At 40.5% G+C, this 20,925-nt stretch overlaps 1 protein-coding gene across 1 annotated transcript in view; it reads right to left on the minus strand.

The window, feature by feature from the left end:
* Window positions 1–288: 288 nt before the first annotated feature.
* Window positions 289–20,925, minus strand: part of LOC116175747 (dynein heavy chain 10, axonemal) — a 50,125-nt gene continuing 29,488 nt past the window's right edge. Inside the window, exons 15-21 of the mRNA XM_031494029.1 lie at window positions 20,428–20,768; window positions 14,186–20,254; window positions 5,100–9,375; window positions 4,921–5,052; window positions 956–1,335; window positions 720–899; window positions 289–672 (exon numbers count right to left, since the gene is read on the minus strand). Of these exons, the coding sequence (XP_031349889.1) occupies window positions 376–672; window positions 720–899; window positions 956–1,335; window positions 4,921–5,052; window positions 5,100–9,375; window positions 14,186–20,254; window positions 20,428–20,768 (11,675 nt within the window). The 3' untranslated portion in view covers window positions 289–375. The remainder of the gene's footprint in view (window positions 673–719; window positions 900–955; window positions 1,336–4,920; window positions 5,053–5,099; window positions 9,376–14,185; window positions 20,255–20,427; window positions 20,769–20,925) is intronic.

Consider the following 20,925-nt stretch of genomic DNA (forward strand, 5'->3'; position numbering starts at 1 on the left):
ACCCGATTTTTACTTATGTGCTCGCCGAATCCCAAATACGAAACGACTCCAACGCAAACCAAACGTTCACTCTGTTTTTCATACATGATGGTATGACAGAAACACCGTCCCTCATTTCCTGACACAACCATTCCTGGAACCGGCAACACTGTAGCGTATGACGCTTATCTACTTGTTCAAATATTAAGTCTTGTTTATTTACAAGTTCGGCGTTTTAATTAGTAGCGATAAATACTTACGCAGCGAGATTTAAGCGGGATCACTGCCACTATAAATGAAAATAAACTCGGAAATCCCAAATACTATAATACACAACTCAATCCAAATATTTCGTATTAAAATAAACATTCTATTTAAACTAAATCTAAAGCATTATTAATCCGTATTTAAAACTAAACATACTCCTTGTAGCACCCAATGGCTTATATGTTCAGGGGTACCCAAATCTGCCTCGAAAACAAGCCCGACGCCCATAGCGTTACGTCGAGCGGATGTCGTATACACAGGCGTTCGCAATGTATTTTGCAATTTTAACCGATAGGATTCAATCGGTATGACATTTAAAATCGGTAGTTCCTCGATCAGAATCTTCGGTATGGATTTTTGAAGAAATTTCCTCTTTACATCCCAGCGCGCACCTTCTAAGTATAGCCCGTGAATAAAGCAGGTGCCCTACACGCAAGTCAATATTAATGGGAATAGTGAGGCGGAGATCTTACCGTTTCGGGACGTTCTTCAACATCCATGGGACTTAAATAACTTGTTACGGTGGTGTATATTGTTGATCGGTCTAAAGGCCAATTGTTCTTACGACACGCTATTTGGACTAACGCGGCCAGGTAGGTTTCAGGAATGTGCAAACCCGACAACCATAGCACCATTGGATCACCCTGCGCGGCCTGTCCAAATGAGATTGGTTACCTTACTGTGACATGCAAGTATACGAACTATCTACCCAAAATGAGTATTGCGAATGCCTCGCCTGAAAGTGTTGCATCCATCCGCCCAAATTTTTACGTGTAGCCGGTGCCAATTTTCTCCACGATGCTGGCAACTGTCCGTTATATAAAGATATCGCGACGTTATCTAAGACGGCGTCCATACCAATTTCGCCGACAAGCGCCTTCTTTAACTGTTGCAAGTTACGCTTCATCACTGACAATAATTTGTTGTATCTCTCGAGTTCTTGCAAGAGAACTATTATCGTCGGAGTCATAACGAGTTGAAAATGCTTGCGCACTCGCCATATCTCGTATATGGGTGGAATTTTTTGGAGTATGTCATTAGCCACGTTCATTATGTGTTCTTCTCTGCTCATACCTTCCCCGGAACCTCCTAAAATATTTAAATATTGCTAAAATATTTCTGGGCCTATAGCGCGTTTGCGCCTCCAGATGCAGCATGATGCTTATGGACAATGACAGCACAAGGAGATTATGTTGTGTTGTAATCTTAGACCATGTAGTACATGGTACATCAATTGTAACTAAAATATGGTCAAGGACATTGCCTGGGTATGTGCGTTTCAGGGTAAACGAGTCTGTCCGAAATTGTCCGATTAGACACGATTTGAGACTGTCAACCTATAAATTAACAAACGTCAATTAATTAATCGCCTAGATATGCCAAAAAATCAAACTTATTCTTATTTGTGGACGTATAGAAAATAATCAAGAGTATTTAAAGCTTCCCGTACTACGCGGTTGCCATAAAAGTTACTCCTTACGCGATCCGAGTGGTGTTCATATGACTTTAGCTTACCCTGAGATTCACATACCCACGTCTACAGTGCCCTCTATCCGTGACCACCCATTTTGTATTGAAAGCAGTCCATGTACTATGTGGTCTAAGGTTTTAATACTTCAATTCAATTATATGTCAGTTTGACATAATTGCGGTGAAGAACAAGCATAGCGTTAGCGAAGAATGACGGCAGTGGCAGATTTACAAATTTGCCGCCAGTAGGCTATTCCACTATTGCCGCCCCTACTGACTGACTGAAATTTGATACCCTAGTTCGCAATATTAATTATATTTATTTGTTACTCAGTTGTAAACGTTGATTAACAAGACAAAACGCAAACGGGTAAACGTCATGTTTAAACGCTACTGACTTGTAAAACTGACAGCAGACTTGTAAAACTGGCAGCAGACCTGTAAAAATTTTACAAGTTAGTAATCTAGTAATTTCATTGGCCAGAATTAATGCGAAGTCTCTGTTACATGGATCACATGATATTTTAGACATTTCTTCAAGATCAATTTAAGAACTAATTATTTACGTTTACAAATGAGTAACAAATAAAATATTGTACATTATACGCCAGGTAAAAGTTTTTACTGGCTCTAGGAGATGACAGGCTCGCCTAACGGCTCGCCAGTCAACTTCTCCTATCGCCAGTAAAAACTCACTTACCTGGCTAATAATGTAAAATACTATTATTCCTGACAATAAAATTGCAACTGTGATTTGTGCTGTATCGTCTTCATTACAAGAGCTTTTTCTCGTTATAAGCATGATTAGGTATTGTGAACTAGGAGACACAGCGTGTCAGTTTCTAGATTATTTTTACAACACACGATTTAGTGAAAAGTACACGAGAAATGGTGTTTGAATAACTTCTGAGCTACAAAAAGCTCAATCATGTATTGATTGTACTTGTTAGGTGCAGTAAAAGGTATGCTTTAAGAATTATTACACCAATATGAAAACGGATTACACAAAACTACTAAATTTAAATTGTAATATTGGAACGCTATTGTACAGGGTGAGTCAACGATTGCGCGGAGTAATTTAATGCCTTGAAGAGTTCTTTTGTATTGTGATATAGTTGAATATTCTCCACATTTTAAAAATATTTGGAAGTATACAGGGTGCGCTCACAAAGTAGGGCGCCAAAATTGTAAATTTTTTTAAATAGAACTCCCTGTACGTCTTTTTTATTATATGGTTAATATCCGAAAAACTATTAGTTTTAAAGATAATTCGATTTGTATGAAAAATTGGGCATTTGCAAGCGTCAGTATATTGTCAAATTATTACTTAAATTTTGTTTCCAGGTTTTATATCTTTTATCCGGGGTTAAGGAAAAGTCAAATAAATACATCTACTATGAAACATTAAAAAAATAGCTTACAGGGTGTTTTTTGTAGATCCAAAGTTACAAAACTGCGTATTTTCGTGTTCATTACACATAAAACTGTCAAAAACTTATTTCTTATATCTGGTTTGTGCTAGAAAAATGTTCTGTCAAGAATTTCGCACCTGATTTTCATTATCACTATAGAGATCTCGTAAACCGGAAGAGAAATAAGTAGTAATTTTCTGCTAATTAATTTTCGTTTCAAAATTTCTTATAACTCCACAAATTGCGAAGTTCTGGCAAAAAAACTGAAAAATGTGATTTTCATTCATTTTCAAAGACATCAAAAAATAATTTTAACAAACCCTTAGTGATTTTTTCTTATCTTTCTACATCAAGTTTCTTATTTCTTTGGATTTTTACGTAGCTAGATAGAGTAAAAATTGTAAAATCGGAGATACCAAATACTTATAGTATTTCATTCGGAAATTAATCTTGAATTTTTGCATTGAACTGTACCTATTTCTTATAGCAATAATTCCACGGCTTGCTTAAAATTATTAAACATTTTTCGTTTATTGTCTGGCATAGTGTCCATCAAAACGGCCATGGAATTATGGGCATAAGAAATACATTGTAAACTTCAATGCCAAAATTCAAGATTAATTTCCGAATGAAATACTAAGTATTTGGTATCTCCGATTTTGTAATTTTTTTCCTCTATCTCATGTAAAACCCAATATGGCGTCCATAAGGAATAAGAAAGTTGATGTTATTGATGAATAATTGCATTATAACAGAATGTTGAATTATATTTGCAGTGTATACGAAAGCTTATAACAAACATTAAAAACAGTTTTGTATGCATCTTTTAATTTCTGAACAATTTTTTAACACTCTACAGTTTTTTTCTGTAAAATGTACAGGAGGGCAGGATTTTGCATAAAACTGATTTCCCATGTTAAATCCCTATGTTCCTACTTACCGTACACCACCCTGTATATACGAGTATAAACTAAAGGCGCTAATCCGACTTTGAAAAACTTACCTAATTGTTCGTAGGTCCCCATTGTTGTTTTTCAAACCAGTTATAATTAAATAACATTAATATGGAGGAACGTGGTAATGCGAGAGAAAGAAAAGGAATGTGCAAAATGTAAAAAGAGCCAGAAGAGAAAGCTAGAAGTTCATGTCCTCGGCCAAATAGTACCGGAACGCAAACACGGCAATGACTGCAAATGTGAAAAAGAGTGTATTTGTATTATATATTTTTTTAGTTGAGAAAGGGTGCATTAGAGATAGTTTGGAAACAGGCTCTGCACTTAATCTGTAGCTCCTAAACCAAAACGGAACCACCGAAACTTTGCGACCAGCGTCCCCTTTTCACTAATAGCAATCCCGCACTCTCATATACTCTGTTGCCGCAAGCGCTATGAACAATGGAACCAACGAAACTGCTATTTCTGCTGAAAGCCAGGCTTTATAAACAATTAAACACGGCTGCTTATCGCTGTTAAACAAAATCGCGCCTACGTTAGTACACATCTACACATATCCAATTTTACAGGTATATAAAATTCGAAAAATTTAAACAGTTCGTGGTTTCTTATTGTTGGTGTTCAGCTTTTGTTATATCAGGTTATGAAATTTTTATAGGACTCCAGCCCAAGATTCTTAATTAGGTGAACGAGGTTTAAACCATGGGGTTTTCGATTCATCGCCATAATTTACGAAACGTAATTAAAATCTAGCTCGAAAGTGACATAATATTACAAAGGTAAGTAGCAGAGCAACAAACAAAAATATTAATATAATCAGCTATGCGTACACGACTTACCTGTTTGTGGTTGCAGCTCTATCAGATGCTCCCACATTTCTTTTACAGCTTGAGTGTAATAACCAATTTCCGCATTTGGATGCAAACCAAATACTTCTGGACTATTGACTAGGGGAAGTTCGTCGATCGCCGCTGAAAGTAATCCCCTGTAGTGTGTCTGTAATATTTACTCGTCTTACCTATATAATCATCTTTGATGCCATCAGTTGGTATAACATAATCAACGTTTTTGTCGTGATAGAAATGGAACGGCTGGAAAGTGTCGAATAGAAAGTCTCCCATGTACTCATTCATGTATGTTGTGACAATTCGACGATCGAAATCGTCTATAACTCTACCTCCATACATCACCTCTCCTATTAGGTATTTCAAACTGTTCCACGGCATTCGTGTGTCTTTCAAAGTTAGGGTTTTATTTAGGTAGATCTCCAAGATTTGAACACATACGTTAAAGTCGGACTCGTTAAAATCATAACTGATATTCCATCCAATCTTATCGTACTTTCTTCTCTCTTGAACGACAGCATGGAAGAACGCCAAGACGTACACCAGCGATTTAAATGCGGAATGTGGACATGCATCTAAAGTTTGCGGGCGTAACTTAAAGTACGTGTTGCGCAGGTTCAGTTTCAATCCATTTGGAGGTTCAATAACGACCTTTAAGGATTTTTGTAGTATTCCAATAGGAAAGGACGGCGTTGGATCCGTTGTTAGCCATAGGCGGAAATCGGGGTGTGGCTTGCTAATCTTTTCTAATTGCTTCTCCAACCCCTTAACGAAAGCAATCAGTAGGTGGCAGTTTTGAAGCATAAGCCATTGTCCTCTCGCAGTAGCGACCTCCAAAAGACCTAGCGCTATAGGTTCTTGCCCCTGTCCCAAGGAGAGGTACCGAAATTTTCCACCGCCCATTCCACAACGGTCGGCTAATTTCATTAGTTCCGCGGTTGGATCAGATCCGGGACTTAAAATGAATACCACCGGTGTCATGGTGTTACTTTGATCGAAGATGTTGTCTAAGCTTATGACCGGCGGCATGACGTACTCTTCTCCCATTGTGTTCACAATGTAATTTGTAACGCCTCGATACACTCGGTCGATTCTAAAGCACCTTAAAAGCATGAGGGACTCAAACCAATTTGCCTTTTCACTGTATCCACTAGGAAAATCGATTGATTCGGGTGCGTCTGCATCAAACCAAACTTGCCAATCATCCACCGACTTTGCAAACTCTTCTATTAGTTTCTCGAACGTGCTAGGGAAATCTGTAGATAATTTCAGCATATCCTCCCAACCTTGAGCTGGCATCCATCTCGCAGGACACACTTTTGATGATTTCTCCAGGCTTACGCATCCTTTAATGAAAAACTCTAGCTCCGGTTGCGTTATATTGCCGTGACTCAGCTCTAATTTACTTGTCATTTGAAAAGAAAACAGAAGCTTGTGCTTTTCAAACATGCCGGTACATCCGTAATCGTACACATTCTTAGTTAGACTATTAATGATATTGAGAAGGCGCTTTGCAACGACTGTATGTGGTAAGGCTTTTCTTAACGAATACGCGAATACTTCTAAGTAGGAGGACAAAGCAAACTGGTACATGGCATTCACTGTAGCCATGTCCGATAATACAAAGAACAGTATCGCTCCTCGTTTCGCAACCGAACGATATCCATCACGCAAACGGTCGATATCTACACCGGTCTGCTGCGCTAATGCCAACTTATTCATTACCTCCGAAGCTTTGGTCTTTGTGTTTTCCAAAGTGTTTATCAACTCCACGTTATCCAACATATTTCCAGTAGAAGTAGATAGCTCTCTCAATAGTGAATCTTCCAACTGCTGCAACAAATTTTTATTTTCGCTCGTTTCAGCAATTAAACTTTCTCGTTGCTCTTCCAAATCTGCTCGTTCATTACGAACAACTACGCTAAGTAGCTGATCTTCGAGACCAGACAAAGTTACCATGTAATTTATGACGACCGCTTTGGCGTAAGCTGCCGGATTAAACGTAGGATTGGCCAGTTTCGTCGTAAGGTACATACGAAAATTGGGATCATAGTCTACCTCCTTATCGCCGAGAAGAACAAACACCCGACCACTTACAACTTTGATGTTCTTCTCTAAGATATTGTCTACAACTGGATCGATATAATCGTCGACATCTTGAAACAAGATCGACGATCCATACTTAATTGCCATGTCAACATACTTCAAAAAATCAGAATCGTTGAAACTGAGTATCTTCAGATTAAATTTCTCCTCCTTCTTCCTAATCCAATTTAATGCTTGCTGTTGAGGGTCGATGCATAAGGGGAAGCGAGATCCTTGCGTGGTAAGTATACCATTTTGTACGGACAGCTCATCTGGAGGTAAGTTTTCAGAGTTCCACTTGCTTATTTCAACGTCGTTGGTTAACTGGACTTCTATTCGAAAAGGTGTCGTTACCGGAATTTCCTTGTTTACTATATCACTTTGCCAGGCGTCGTAAATCATGTCTTTTCGAAACTCAAAACTAAACGGTCCTGTATAACTTAAAAACGAAGCGCATAAGAGACAGTTTCCCAGCAACCGCTCTTGACCAGTGTGCAAGTTTGCCAAATCTATCGTCCATCGTGCCTGTTCGGAACTTAGACCCGATATCAACCTATCGGCAGCATTTAGCCGCCTCATCATTATATCAGTTTCTTCTTGTAGCTCCTGACGCCTCTTCATCGCGATTTCGTACTTCTCGTTGAGTTTCGCTAGGGCCGACTCAAGTTTGGCAATTTCATTCTGTAATTTTTCCAGACTTTTCTTTGCCGCGTCAAATTCTCTCTGCAATTGTTCGACTCTTTCTTTCTTTGGCTTAACCTCTTTAAATACGGCGCAGTAGCCTAAGACTGCCTGCACGAATTTGAGCAAACCGAAGCCTGCTTTACTAATGTTTTGCATGTCATCCAATTTTTTCGACTTAGTTAGGTGCGCCTTGACTGCCTTCACTTGGTTTTGCGTAATGACGTCGCAATTCAATTCCTGTAATGTCCTCAAAAAGCTTGGATCGGACATCATGCCTTTGGCACTTTTCCACGACACCTCCTTAATACCTCGGATGATCACGACGCATTCGCATACTATTTGGACAGCTTCCGGAGGTGTTGCAAATGAACGAATTTCAGTAATGTCAGACTTATCGAGCTCGGCAAGTGCGAGTCTGGCCATTTCCAAGGCGGGGAGTGCTGCGGATAACGCCTCTTCCGCGTCCGCTTGTTCGACGGCAATTATTTTCGATTGTTCGGCGATTTCAACGCTACGGGTTGACGCCACGTCCTTTTTATACGTTGCTTTATTCGTGCCTTCTTCTATTTCAACCAGCATCGCCTCACATTCTTTAGTTGCCTTGGTTACGATTACTTTTTGAACAGCAAGCTTTGCGTTAAGAATTTCCAATTCTCCACTAGCTTCTTCAATTTTCACCAATCCTCCCAAAAGGCGATTGCATTGGGAGGTGATGTAGTTATTTTTTTCTTCCAGTAGCCTCAGGTAAGTATTTATGTAATCCAGGTAATGTTTTGGAGTTACAAAGTTTTTCCTCCGCAACTTGACTAGGAAGTCTGATGTGAATTGTCCTACAGTCTGATGCACGAAGACCACGTGTTCGACAATAACCTCTCTGTACATGACAGGAATTTTAGGATTATCTTTCAGAAACACGGAAGCTACGGCCACCAATGCTTGTGGAGGCCAAGGGAACAACCAATCGATGCAGGTATTATTGACGAGACCCGGAAAGCTCCTACATCTTTTACTGAGTGTTTCTCCGGTCGGAGACATAGATAGAACTACATGGAGATTGTCACTGCACTTATTTAGAAAGTAATTCCAAACACCATCTTTAGCCACTCCATAACCCGCATCTCTTGCCGCATTTCTGCATTGACCGACAATTTGATCCTTATCTTCATCGCTGAATAGTGAGGGTACCATCCCGATCATTAGAATGTTATTTATAAACTCGAGAAAACCCTCTTCCGCAATTTGTGCGGCAGTAAACAAAAACACTGTACTCTTACGGTCGATTCCTAGTATGTTGAATAGCTTCTTTAAATCTTCTTTAAAGTTCATCTCGCCGTATCCGCGACATAGGGAAATCTCAAACATCTCGCATCCAGCCGTGAAGGCCGCCAACCTTGTTAAACTCCCTTTACCGCTTCCTCCCACGCCAACAACCATAACGTGGCCCTTTATCAAGCGTAATCCGCGATGTATGCGCGTCAAATGCTCCAAGGCATCATCGAACAGCACAATACTGAGTTTTTCGTTGCGTTCGTTATATTCGTCCATAATCTCTTGCATTAGATAATAGACCGCTTCGTAGTCTAGCAAGTCTTCGTAACAACGTTGTTCCTCTTCATTTAAAGCGTTCCTGTAGTCACCAAATAGTAGAGGGTTCCTCATCGCGTATTCAAGTATATCGACCTGTTAAAATTAAACATTCTGAAATGTTGCCCACCATTTTGACTTCAAATGAGTCTTGGTATGTCCGTAGTATTCAATACTAGCAAGAAAAGAGATAATCCAACAATTTCAGGCAAACCTAGAAATGTACAACGTTTGTATTCGAAAAACTACCCGTATTTTGACAATTAGCCAGGCTTCACAAGTGTCGGACGGCACGGTTCGACGTGTCCGGTACCGAGCCGGCGCTAGGTAATAGGGGTTGTGTTGTAGTGCAGTGTGCGAATTACAGAAATTGTACGGGGGGGGGGGCAGATTTGGCGATAATAGAAAATCGCAATCTCGAATAAAATTGGATATACCTCGATAAAGTGTTTCCACAAAAAGCGTTTCAGTGTACAGGGTGCAGCAAATTCCCTTTGCTTTTCTNCCATCAGGAAGATCGTGTCGGGGGCTACCACATTTCCTTTGACGGTACCCCCTTCCGACGTCCCGTTCACCCGCAATTCGCGATTGAAGATTTGACTCCACCATCAGTGAGATCGTGTCCCGGGCTACCACATTCCCTTTTACGGTACCCACTTCCGACGTCCCGTTCACCCGCAATTCGCGTTTGAAGATTTGACTCCACCATCAGTGAGATCGTGTCGCGGGCTACCACATTTCCTTTGACGGTACCCCTTCCGACGTCCCGTTCACCCGCAATTCGCGATTGAAGATTTGACTCCACCATCAGTGAGATCGTGTCGCGGGCTACACATTCCCTTGAGGTACCTCCTTCCGACGTCCCGTTCACCCGCAATTCGCGTTTGAAGATTTGACTCCACCATCAGTGAGATCGTGTCGCGGGCTACCACATTCCCTTTTACGGTACCCACTTCCGACGTCCCGTTCACCCGCAATTCGCGTTTGAAGATTTGACTCCACCATCAGGAAGATCGTGTCGGGGGCTACCACATTCCCTTTGACGGTACCTCCTTCCGACGTCCCGTTCACCAGCAATTCGCGATTGAAGATTTGACTCCACCATCAGTGAGATCGTGTCGCGGGCTACCACATTCCCTTTACGGTACCCACTTCCGACGTCCCGTTCACCCGCAATTCGCGTTTGAAGATTTGACTCCACCATCAGGAAGATCGTGTCGGGGGCTACCACATTCCCTTTGACGGTACCTCCTTCCGACGTCCCGTTCACCCGCAATTCGCGTTTGAAGATTTGACTCCACCATCAGGAAGATCGTGTCGGGGGCTACCACATTTCCTTTGACGGTACCCCCTTCCGACGTCCCGTTCGCCCGCAATTCGCGATTGAAGATTTGACACCACCATCAGTGAGATCGTGTCGCGGGGGCTACCACATTCTCTTTTACGGTACCCACTTCCGACGTCCCGTTCACTCGCAATTCACTTCTATTGGCGACACGAGAAAGAGAGACAGCGATTCGAGATTCACGAAACGTTAAACCGCGTGAGTTCGCAACGGAAGGTAAAAGGCGCCTGACTACTTCTCGAAGACGCGCGCGCCGCCTCGCAAAAGGTCGTTAATTTCGCCCCTATGACAAAAAACAAAATTCCGCCACGCAGGAGTTGTGCGCGTTTACAACATCTTTCCGACGACACCAATTTCAAAAGAATCGGACCAAAACTGTAGTAGAAGATAGGAAAAAAACTGAAAAACCTTCACGTTAGTATACTACGCTCGAGGATGACGCCCAGATGTCGCCAACCCCACATCATGTAGCCATGTCCCTAAGGTTGACAAATTTCACGGCCCTGTAGATACACGTACACCCGTTGCCTTTCTACAAGAGTTCTTCTACGCGCCCACATTTGCTGCCAGCCAGCCAGCCAGCCAGCCAGCCAGCCAGCCAGCCAGCCAAAGTGAGATTAAAAGCTACTTTTTACAAAAAAAAATTTTTGCAAAAATGCGCTAAAAACCTGACGACGATTTTAAAATAAAGCTAGTGTCAGCCTTGTCTCAAAAATCGATAGAAATACGACTACCAGATCGACAGAGAACCGACGATTGTTGTTAGATTTTGGCGTATAGACGGTATAGAATCTGTAAGAATTAAATTTTTCCAAAAACTACAATAAGTAAACCTTATAAGTAGGTGCAACCAAAAAACGATTCGTAATGATTTTTAATAATACAAAAGATATCAATCGAAAAGAGTTTGAAGCCCAATTTTTAGCGCATTTTTGCAAAAAATTTTTTTTGTAAAAAGTAGCTTTTAATCTCACTTTGGCTGGCTCTGGATGGCTGGCTGGCTGCAAATGTGGGCGCGTAGAAGAACTCTTGTAGAAAGGCAACGGATGTACGTGTATCTACAAGGCCGTGAAATTTGTCAACCTTAGGGACATGGCTACATGATGTGGGGTTGGCGACATCTGGGCGTCATCCTCGAGCGTAGTATACTAACTTGAAGGTTTTTCATTTTTTTCCTATCTTCTACTGCAGTTTTGGTCCGAGTCTTTTCAAATTGGTGTCGTCGGACAGATGTTGTAAACGCGCACAACTCCTGCGTGGCGGAATTTTTTTNAAGGAATTTTTTCTGTACCGCTTACAAAAAATTATTGTAAAAAAAAAACAAAAAACCGTTTTTTACATGTTCCATAATTTTACACTTTTGCCGTTTATTAACGATCCTAGAGATCGTTTATAATTTTCATTGCTATCTGTCGCCTGCCGGTTGGTCTCTCCGTCTGTTCCTTTGTCTGTCTGTCCATCTATCTGTCCGTGTGAACGATAACTTTGTTTAGAAATGTTCGATCGCTTTACATCTCCGTTAGTTATGAACTGAATTGCATGAAATTCAATATGGGCATAGATTTAGCCATATAATACGCAATGCCAAAAGTTGAGTCGAATCGATTCAAAATTCACAGTGCCCTTTTCGCATCTCGACAATTTATAAACCGAATTGCAAACTTTTTTTCTTATAAAAGTATTTGAATGAAATTTGATACATAGGCACTTGGGATAAAGGAAAATCAAACGCCAATTTCAAAATTTGGTTTTTGCGCATGCGCAGTGCCAACTTTTTTATTTATGGAAGAATTTAAACGAAATTTGATACATAGGCACTTGGGATAAAAGAAAATCAAACGCCAATTTCAAAATTTGGTTTTGCGCATGCGCAGTGCCAACTTTTTTATTTATGGAAGAATTTAAACGAATTTGATACATAGGCACTTGGGATAAAGGAAAATCAAACGCCAATTTCAAAATTTGGTTTTGCGCATGCGCAGTGCCAACTTTTTATCTATGGAACCATTTAAGTAAAATTTGATACTTAGGCGCTTGGAACAAAGGAAAATCTAACATTAGTTTTAAAATTTAGGTTTGCGCATGCGCAGTTCCAACTTTCTTATTTAGAAAAGCATTGAAATGAAATTCTTCTCATAAACTGAAATTGAAGTAGCACGTCAACAATGGATTGCCCATGTGCAACGCTATCTTTCATATTTGTGGCCGGATTTTTACGATTTTAACAGAAGTTGCATCTTACAAATGGGAAATGAATGCAAGTGGAAATGCGCTTTATGTAAATCGTTTACGATTACTTTTTAACTTGTTATTAATTAATTGATTAATCTCATTTTCGCAATATTTGAGGTTAGGCACGAAATTTTGAAAAACGGTTTTCACTGACCTCTTTGGATGTTATTTGGTTACTTTTTCATAAAGAAAAAGTCATATTCCATTTGATTTTTTTGATTTTTTTAGGATTTTGGGCCATAGTGTCAAAACTAGCCTCCTGGCTGAGAAGGATTCAACTAAATTTACTATATTTTGAATCTTATTTCCCAAGGAATGTTCTTTTCAACGATACCAAATTTGTTAAAATCGGTCAAACGGTTAAGAAGTTAAAGCAGGTTATTGCGAAAACCATTGAATGCCCCACACCATCTTTGTTTTTGAAATAACGAAAATGATAGATAAACTGGTTCTCTTTAAAAATGTGAAAAATTTTTTTTAGTATATTATGCGAAATTTAAAGAAAATGCAATTTTAAATCGACTGATGTATTGTTCCATCGTGGTTTTTAAAACGTGTTGTGTATTAAGGAAGGAGTTTAAAGAAATTCTTTGTAAACACGTTTTGTATTTGTCTTATGCGGCAATTATAAAATTTCAGATGGCAGTTATGCCCTCTGGTGGTCATTTTTAGAACTTGAAAATATTTTCCAGCGATTCTTCATGACCGATTTACCCAATAATTTTTGGGTACTCTTTGCTCCAAGTCATACGACAAACGGTTCTCGAGATATGGCCGAGGAACAGTCTTATTGGGTCACCCGGTACAATGGTTTGGACTAGTCTATTTGTTGGATAAATAATTCTTCGCCTATTAATAAGATATTAAATATTCATTAGGCTGATTTTTAATGAGCCATTTTTCATCTCATTGTCCAACTGAATAGGTACTTAAAACAAACCATCAATCTATTTTGGCAAGATAAATTAAACTATTTCAACAAATAAATCAGCAAGCATAGGTATTTATATACAGATTACTATTACAAAAGTAAAGCGAGGGCGTTTTTTATAATATTTGGTGGAGTAAGGCTATTAATATTATGTTACATTGCTCGAATTACTTTCGCTGCACCTACTTTTGCTTTTCACAATAATAATAATGAATATCGGTTTAATGATTCGCAGAAAAAAAACTGTGTTTAAAATATTCTCGGATAGGGTGAATATTTACCGAACTGGTATTCCATACTTTTTGGATACTGTATGGTTGAGGCAAGACTCATTACCTGATCGTGCACACAATTTGAACGTGGTGGCAATATTTTTCAGTTTAGAATTTTAGACTCACCTTTTCTTCGGCCTCCATTTCTTCATTTTCCTCATCTCCATCGGGTTCTTGGTTCGCGAAAAATCTGTCCAACTGAGTAATTATATGTTTCTGCATCAACTGTTGATCCTCAGTGTTGATAAGTCGATCGCAGATAACCCTCTGGAACTCGTTTCGCCATACACGGACAATTTGATGCTTTTCGGCGTAGAATTTGGGGACAATTATGCAAAGACCACAGACTATGCGAGATAAGTCTCGCATGTTAAAAATATAGTGAAATTTGCTCGGAGTCGGCGGCAGCTCCGTAATGATTATGTTGTACAAGTTTAAGGTTATGGTTATAAGTATTTTCGATATTTGCACTTCTTCGTTGAAAATAACCAGATGACCTTCCAATATGGATGAATATATGTGAAGAAGGGTCGAATCGGATGGGAAAACTAAATTAAACACGGTAAACATGGAAATAAAGCGAGGATCGACTTCGTTCCGACCTCCTCCAGCTATCCCCATCGCGGCAAAGTAGCTAATATCTTTTATTGTTTTCCAATTTAATTCTTTGCCACGGTCGTAAAATCCGCCTTTCTCGAAAAGCAATTTCAGCAAGGCTATTGGTTGTTGGGTACCGTAATCGTCTACTTGTGGCATATTCATGTCATCGATGAAGCATAATAACTTTTTCCCGATTGGTGGACCAAATATATCCTTCGTTCGTTTCTCTACGACCGATTCGATGTTTTTCTGTACGTCCATGGAGGAAGTACGAGAGGAGAAGTTAATATTCATTAGCACAACAACTTCGGGGTTTAATTGGCGTAGGAAATCTTGAATGATAGCCGTTTTTGATGTGCCCGTCTCCCCGACTAGGATTACCGGTCGACGAATCTCGTTCATAAGTTTTAAAACGTAAGTAATCCTCACGGTATCTACGGTAGGCACCAAAATTTCTGTGAACCTTCTTTCACGGTCATGGATGTATTCGGGAACTAGCCAATCCCATGCAACCCACTGATTGTTTTTAATATCCAGGCAATAGTCGTACATTGTTTCGTAAGCTGTTGGAAGTTGACGCATCTGTGCTCGTTTCTCCGACGAGTCTTCAATGGTTGATAATGAACATATTTTCTTTACAAACTGGTCAAACTCCAGCCTTCCAACTCCGACTAGTGATGCTCCTACAGAGTTGTACAGAGCATGCAAGAAGATAGCTTCAATTGGGCCCTCGTCGATTTCCTCTTCCGGGTCGCGTGCGTCCTCAATCGGTTGAGGGTACATCGAATCGATCATGAAACACAATTGTGTTATCATATTCAAGCCGGTTTGTGGTATGACTGTTTTGAGAGGGGAAACCTGCTGCGTTCCCAGTACTCCGGAAATGACATACGCTAAGGTACTAGGAATGTAATTCTCGAAGCACTTTTGAAATACGTCAAACTCTGGTTGGTAGGTTCGCGATTTTACCCATTTATCCCAGAAAGGTTCATAACCTAAATTTTTCGGATCCACGTATACCATGCCGGCTCTTGAGACGGTAGCAGGCGACGCGTAAGCTAAGTCGCCTACTTCAAATAAAAGAGCGCAGGTGGGTTGTTGCAGTCTAATTCTTTCGCCGTTTGCCAAAGTCAGCAGTTTGTTGTCATCCATCACGGAATTCATATTTTCAATCCAAAGCGCGTCTACGTCGCCATCGAAAAGAATGTATCTACGCTCATCTTTTTCCGTAGGCTTATTCATTTCCCTAAATATATTCGATAGCAACCCATCCGTCCAGTCTCGCGTTACGGTATCTAAAATTCCGTACAGTTCGATGACGGAGCATGCTTTGGGATTCAAGACTGATACACGAGTGGGTAAACCTAACAGCACTTGCGCGCCGCACAGTGTATCAATCACAACCGATTTTCCCCCACCAGTGGGCCCAACCAGCATCGACGAATGCCTTGTCATCATGGTCTCGTACAGCTGTACAACTTTATCGACTTGTATTGGCAAAACCATGTACCCCTTGCTGAGTAAATATTTCTCAACGGCCGAATTAAAACTGGGATAGCCCACTCGTGGGCAATCTAATCCTGGGAAAAGGTCTTGAATCAATCCCAAGAATAGAGGGACGTCGTCGAACACAAATTTGGGGTAATTCATGTCTCTCAAGGCACGCATTAGAACTAGGGTTTCCGAAATATCGGGCGAACCTCTTTTTAACACCCCAGCCATGCGGAGCACCGCATTCAATGCTCTTAATCCCCAATCGTAGTGGAACTGTTTCGACAATTGCTCACGCGCCAGTTTATACAAGACTGTCATCTTTTTAGCTAAAACCTTCGCTTCCAGGAAACCATCGGAGAATAGCGATATCAAGCAAATCATTTCCAAGTTAGGCAAAATACAAACCACCGGTCGAAATAGCGCCTTTACAGATTCCGGTAGCTCAGTTCGCCCGGCGTACCCCGGATTCATCGTGATGAATATGCCAACTTTACGATCGAGATCAATCTCGACACCTTCAAAGTTAAATCTCTTTACTTTCATCACGAGTGCACTGCGAATAGTTTGTAACTGGGTAGATATTACGGATAAGACTGATATGTCAATTCGGTTAAACTCATCGAAGCAACCCCACGCTCCACACTGTGCCAATCCGGCCAGTGTTGTACCGATTGCTTTAAAATCCATTCCCTCTCCACAATTTGTTACCACGCACAATAAGGCCATCGCTTTTGCTAGGTCTTTCGTCGTTTCGGTTTTCCCTGTACCAGCAGGACCGGCAGGTGCTGCTCCCAAATGCATTGTTAGGGCTTGTGTAATTGTTAAATAGATTCTATCGGTTAATGGGGTAATGACAAGACGTCCGTTTAATCCCATATATTCGTAACCATATTCGAAGGAGCCAGTGCACTGCCTGACCCAGAGATTGTCCAAATTATTCACCCAGTAAAAACGTAACTGACTTTCCCACTCGAATTCTTGTGCATCCGTAACGCTATCACGAACAAACCCTTCAACTATATCTCGTGCATGGACCTCGACCGTTGCAACGGTTTTAAATTTGAGTCTTTCATTAGAGGTAAGATAACCCCTCACTGTTAGTACGATCTCATCAAGCTGCTTGTTTAGTTGCTCTAAGTACTCTTTCATTGCGCGTTTATCGCCTTTTTTAATTTTAGCAAATACATTTTCCACTTCAGCAGTCCACCAAACTTGATTTCCAACCAGACAAACCATTCCTAAGTAATCCAGCATCCATTCTGTTCGCGGACGACGTATTTTTCCATAGTAATATATTGCCGACTTTGTTATGAAACGGTTTGATCGGCGCATTTCGCCTAAAACATCGTTCATCCACTCTTCGACCTTGCCTTCGGTGAAGACATTGAAGCGATAATTCATTACTTCCCCCTCTGTTGAGATCATCGCACTGGCAATTGCACGATCATCGCTGTCCCTTCCTAATCTTAAAGATTTAATATTGTCAAACATTTTCACCATATGATCTTGCACTACATCCGGTTCACTTCCGCCCAAAATTGACAGCAGCTCGTCTGTTGAAATGAAATAAAATCGTGGAAACCGTCTTCGCTTCGAATCCAAATAGTCGTTTAAGGACTTTTGGCATCTATCCAAACCAAGACCTAATCCTTGGAATTCGACCAATCGCCCACTGGCACTGCACGTTTCTAGTACGATCGGCTTTTTCGCTACTTCAGCCATGATTCTACGAAATGTCTTATCAATATCATCAAATTTCCTCGCTTCGTCGGGCAACTGAATCCTAATGTCACCTCCCACAAATATGCCTTCCAAGTACATCCATTTGCGTTGCACAGAAAGCCACTCATCTATAACTTCGCTGGCGTTAGCCAAACTTCTCTCCCATTTCTGAACTATCGGCAAAAAAGGACCGATAAACTGCGAACCGGCCATACTCTGCAAATTCATCAAATTATCATCAAGTGTCGCCATTATATCATCGACGGGGCCCAAAATAAATCCTCGATCCTCAGTTCCTTTCGTATGCTTGTTAATGATAAATGCCATCGTTGCCCATATTTCGGCAACATCTCTCACTCCTTTCTCAATACTTAATTCCTTCACAGCGTTATTGATAATCTCTTCCGCGATATCTTGGTATTTGTGCAATTGCATGGCAAACATATTATCAAGCGTAAATCGGTCAGGCGCCATATCAAAGAATTGGCCAGTTTTTACCATCAACTGTTTCCAATGCCGCTCTCTTAAAGCTTCGTTCTTCAACGCGACCATGAGGGGCACCACGTTTTTAAACTGCTTCATTTTCAAATCCAGCTGTAGCCCAACCGGATGTGTTCTAGCCGCCTTTGGAAGCTTCCGGAAATCCTTTATGAAACCTTCAATTCCGTCAACAAGAGCTTGTGGATTTAAGTTCGCCCATAGAGTTCTACCCCAAACCTCCCTGCCCTGCTTTTGCAACTTATAGATCTTGTAAACCAACTCCATGTTCGCGAAATCTTGCTTTGTTCTCAGAAAGTCTGAATAATCCGCTAGGGGTATGTCGAAAAGCATCTCGGCTGTCATTAAATCAATTCTACGGGCTTCTAATTCCTCAAACATTTTACCGTACTCCTCCATAAGCCGGACGCCTTTATCCAAATCGTCGCCCACGGCGCCAGGTCCCTCGGCATCAAACTGTTTAATAAATTCTGCCAGACTGTTACAAAATTCCCGAATTTCCGTAAGAGTAATTTGCGCAAACCTTTCCTTTGTCGTTTCGAGAGTTTGCGTTCGATAAATCGCCGATAAATACAACGATTTCCAATCCTCTTGCAGTGAATGGGCTAGTTCTTCATCGGCGGTATCGTAAGGTAGATCATGTTGTTTGAGAACTCTGTACGTCTCCTGATAAATGAGATACTCAATTTCGGCTGATATGTTCATGCGCAGGATTGTAGCAATTGCTTGCATGATGGCTTTAAACAATTCTAAACCTTTGATATTTCGATTTACTATTAGTCTTAATTCTGCTATTGTAGCTTTTAGGGTCAACATTTTTTCTTTTGTAATCTCCGCCAATTTCTGACCCAGAGTGACTTTCCAACGCCACGAATGTTCACAAATCGCGTCGATTAGTGGAAGTAAATTGACTCGTATTGGACCAATGTCGTCGAACCCTTTGCGTTGTCTCAAGTCTGAGATGATGGATGCGTAAAATGTGAACTTCTCGTCGAACATTGTGAGGGATAGGTTTTTGGATACGAATCGCGAGCACGTAATTTCCTTGTCAAAGTTCCAAAGGTTTCTAAACCTTTTCCATCCCTGAATGTATCTGTGTACGTTCAAGATGCTTTTATATGCTGTTTCTTGGATCACACTAATTACGTTATTTACTTGGGGCACTTGCATTACGTCGTCGTAAAATGTGAATTCAAAATGATCCTCGTTGCCGTCCATCTTCTGCGGTGGACACACGAGACATGTGCCATTCATCCAGCGCTTGAAACTTTTTAACCTAGTCAAAAAATCTTTAACGCTGCGCAATATTGTATTGTAAATTTCGGTCGGAGTGGGGAACAAGATTACATCGGGTTCTGATAGAACGGCATCCACTTGGAAGAGAATGGTCTTCTTCAAAATGTGTTCGTTAAATGTTTGTGTATTTTGAAGAGTCATTTTTGTAAGGGAAGAGTAAATCTTGTTCTCCCAAAACGCGTAGTAATTGGTCATCAACTTTGATTTTCCAGTGTTTGTCTCCAAAATAAGGTTTTCCAACTTCATTAAAATCAGACTCATTGTTTCGTACAACTTTGCCATTTGACAAACGCGTTCAGTGCGTACCGTATTCATCTCCAGAAAGAATTCTCGGCACGGCAACCTCGTAGGCTCCTCGGTTATGGGCTTAAAGTAAAACAAGTTGAACGACGCTAAATTTTGAATTCGATTGGTCAGATCGACTTCCACATGGTTCATCTGTTGAACTAACGATGACAAGGTTTTTATAATTAGCCGGCAGCTGGCTACGTAATCTTGAATTCCCAAAGAAGTCCAGATGATTCTTGAAATTCCAGGCTGGATGTTTATTTCCGCTTCTCGTATATGGTTTCGTAAAAACTGCAACTAAAATAATAAATTATACGTAACCGATATGCAATTCTCCACAAAACCAATACAATGGGCGAGTGTTAAGATCGGTCGGCTTTTGGAAGAATGATTTTTATCAAAAATGTCTCAAAAACGTGAGATTTTTGTAAATCACGTACCTATTATACCTACTTGTAATTCATTCTTACCTGCGATATAGACAAGTTTTGAATAATTGTGTTATAGTCATGTATAAATTCTTTGACGGCCACCATATCATTATGCAAACGTTCCTTCTGAATGGTGACTAAGCTAACTTCCTGAGGAAGAGGGTAGTTGAGAACCTCCATCAGCCCAGCGCCAGTAATTGCATCGAAAAGTTTCAAATTGAAATTTTCAGAAAAATGCAGAGTGTGCTCCGACATAACAAAGTCGCCCATCAGTTCGATCCAAGTTTGCCTCTTCTCTTTACTTAACTTGTCCGCCAAATTTACCGGTGGTTTTATACTGGTCAACCATTTCACTCCTCTAGTAGCACCCAACTTGAGTGCTAAAAACGAAATTCAATGTCTGCATCTCGCATAATAAAATAAATGAACAAGCATTAGGAACCGCGTGAAAATATAATGTGTATAGTTTATGCAAACATACTGGATAAATTTTCTTGTGTATTCGCTTCGAGTTAAAGGGTGAAGTGAAAGATTGAA

Source organism: Photinus pyralis, unplaced genomic scaffold (genome assembly GCF_008802855.1).
Source record: "Photinus pyralis isolate 1611_PpyrPB1 unplaced genomic scaffold, Ppyr1.3 Ppyr1.4_LG1, whole genome shotgun sequence".
In the NCBI taxonomy this organism is placed as follows: domain Eukaryota; kingdom Metazoa; phylum Arthropoda; class Insecta; order Coleoptera; family Lampyridae; genus Photinus; species Photinus pyralis.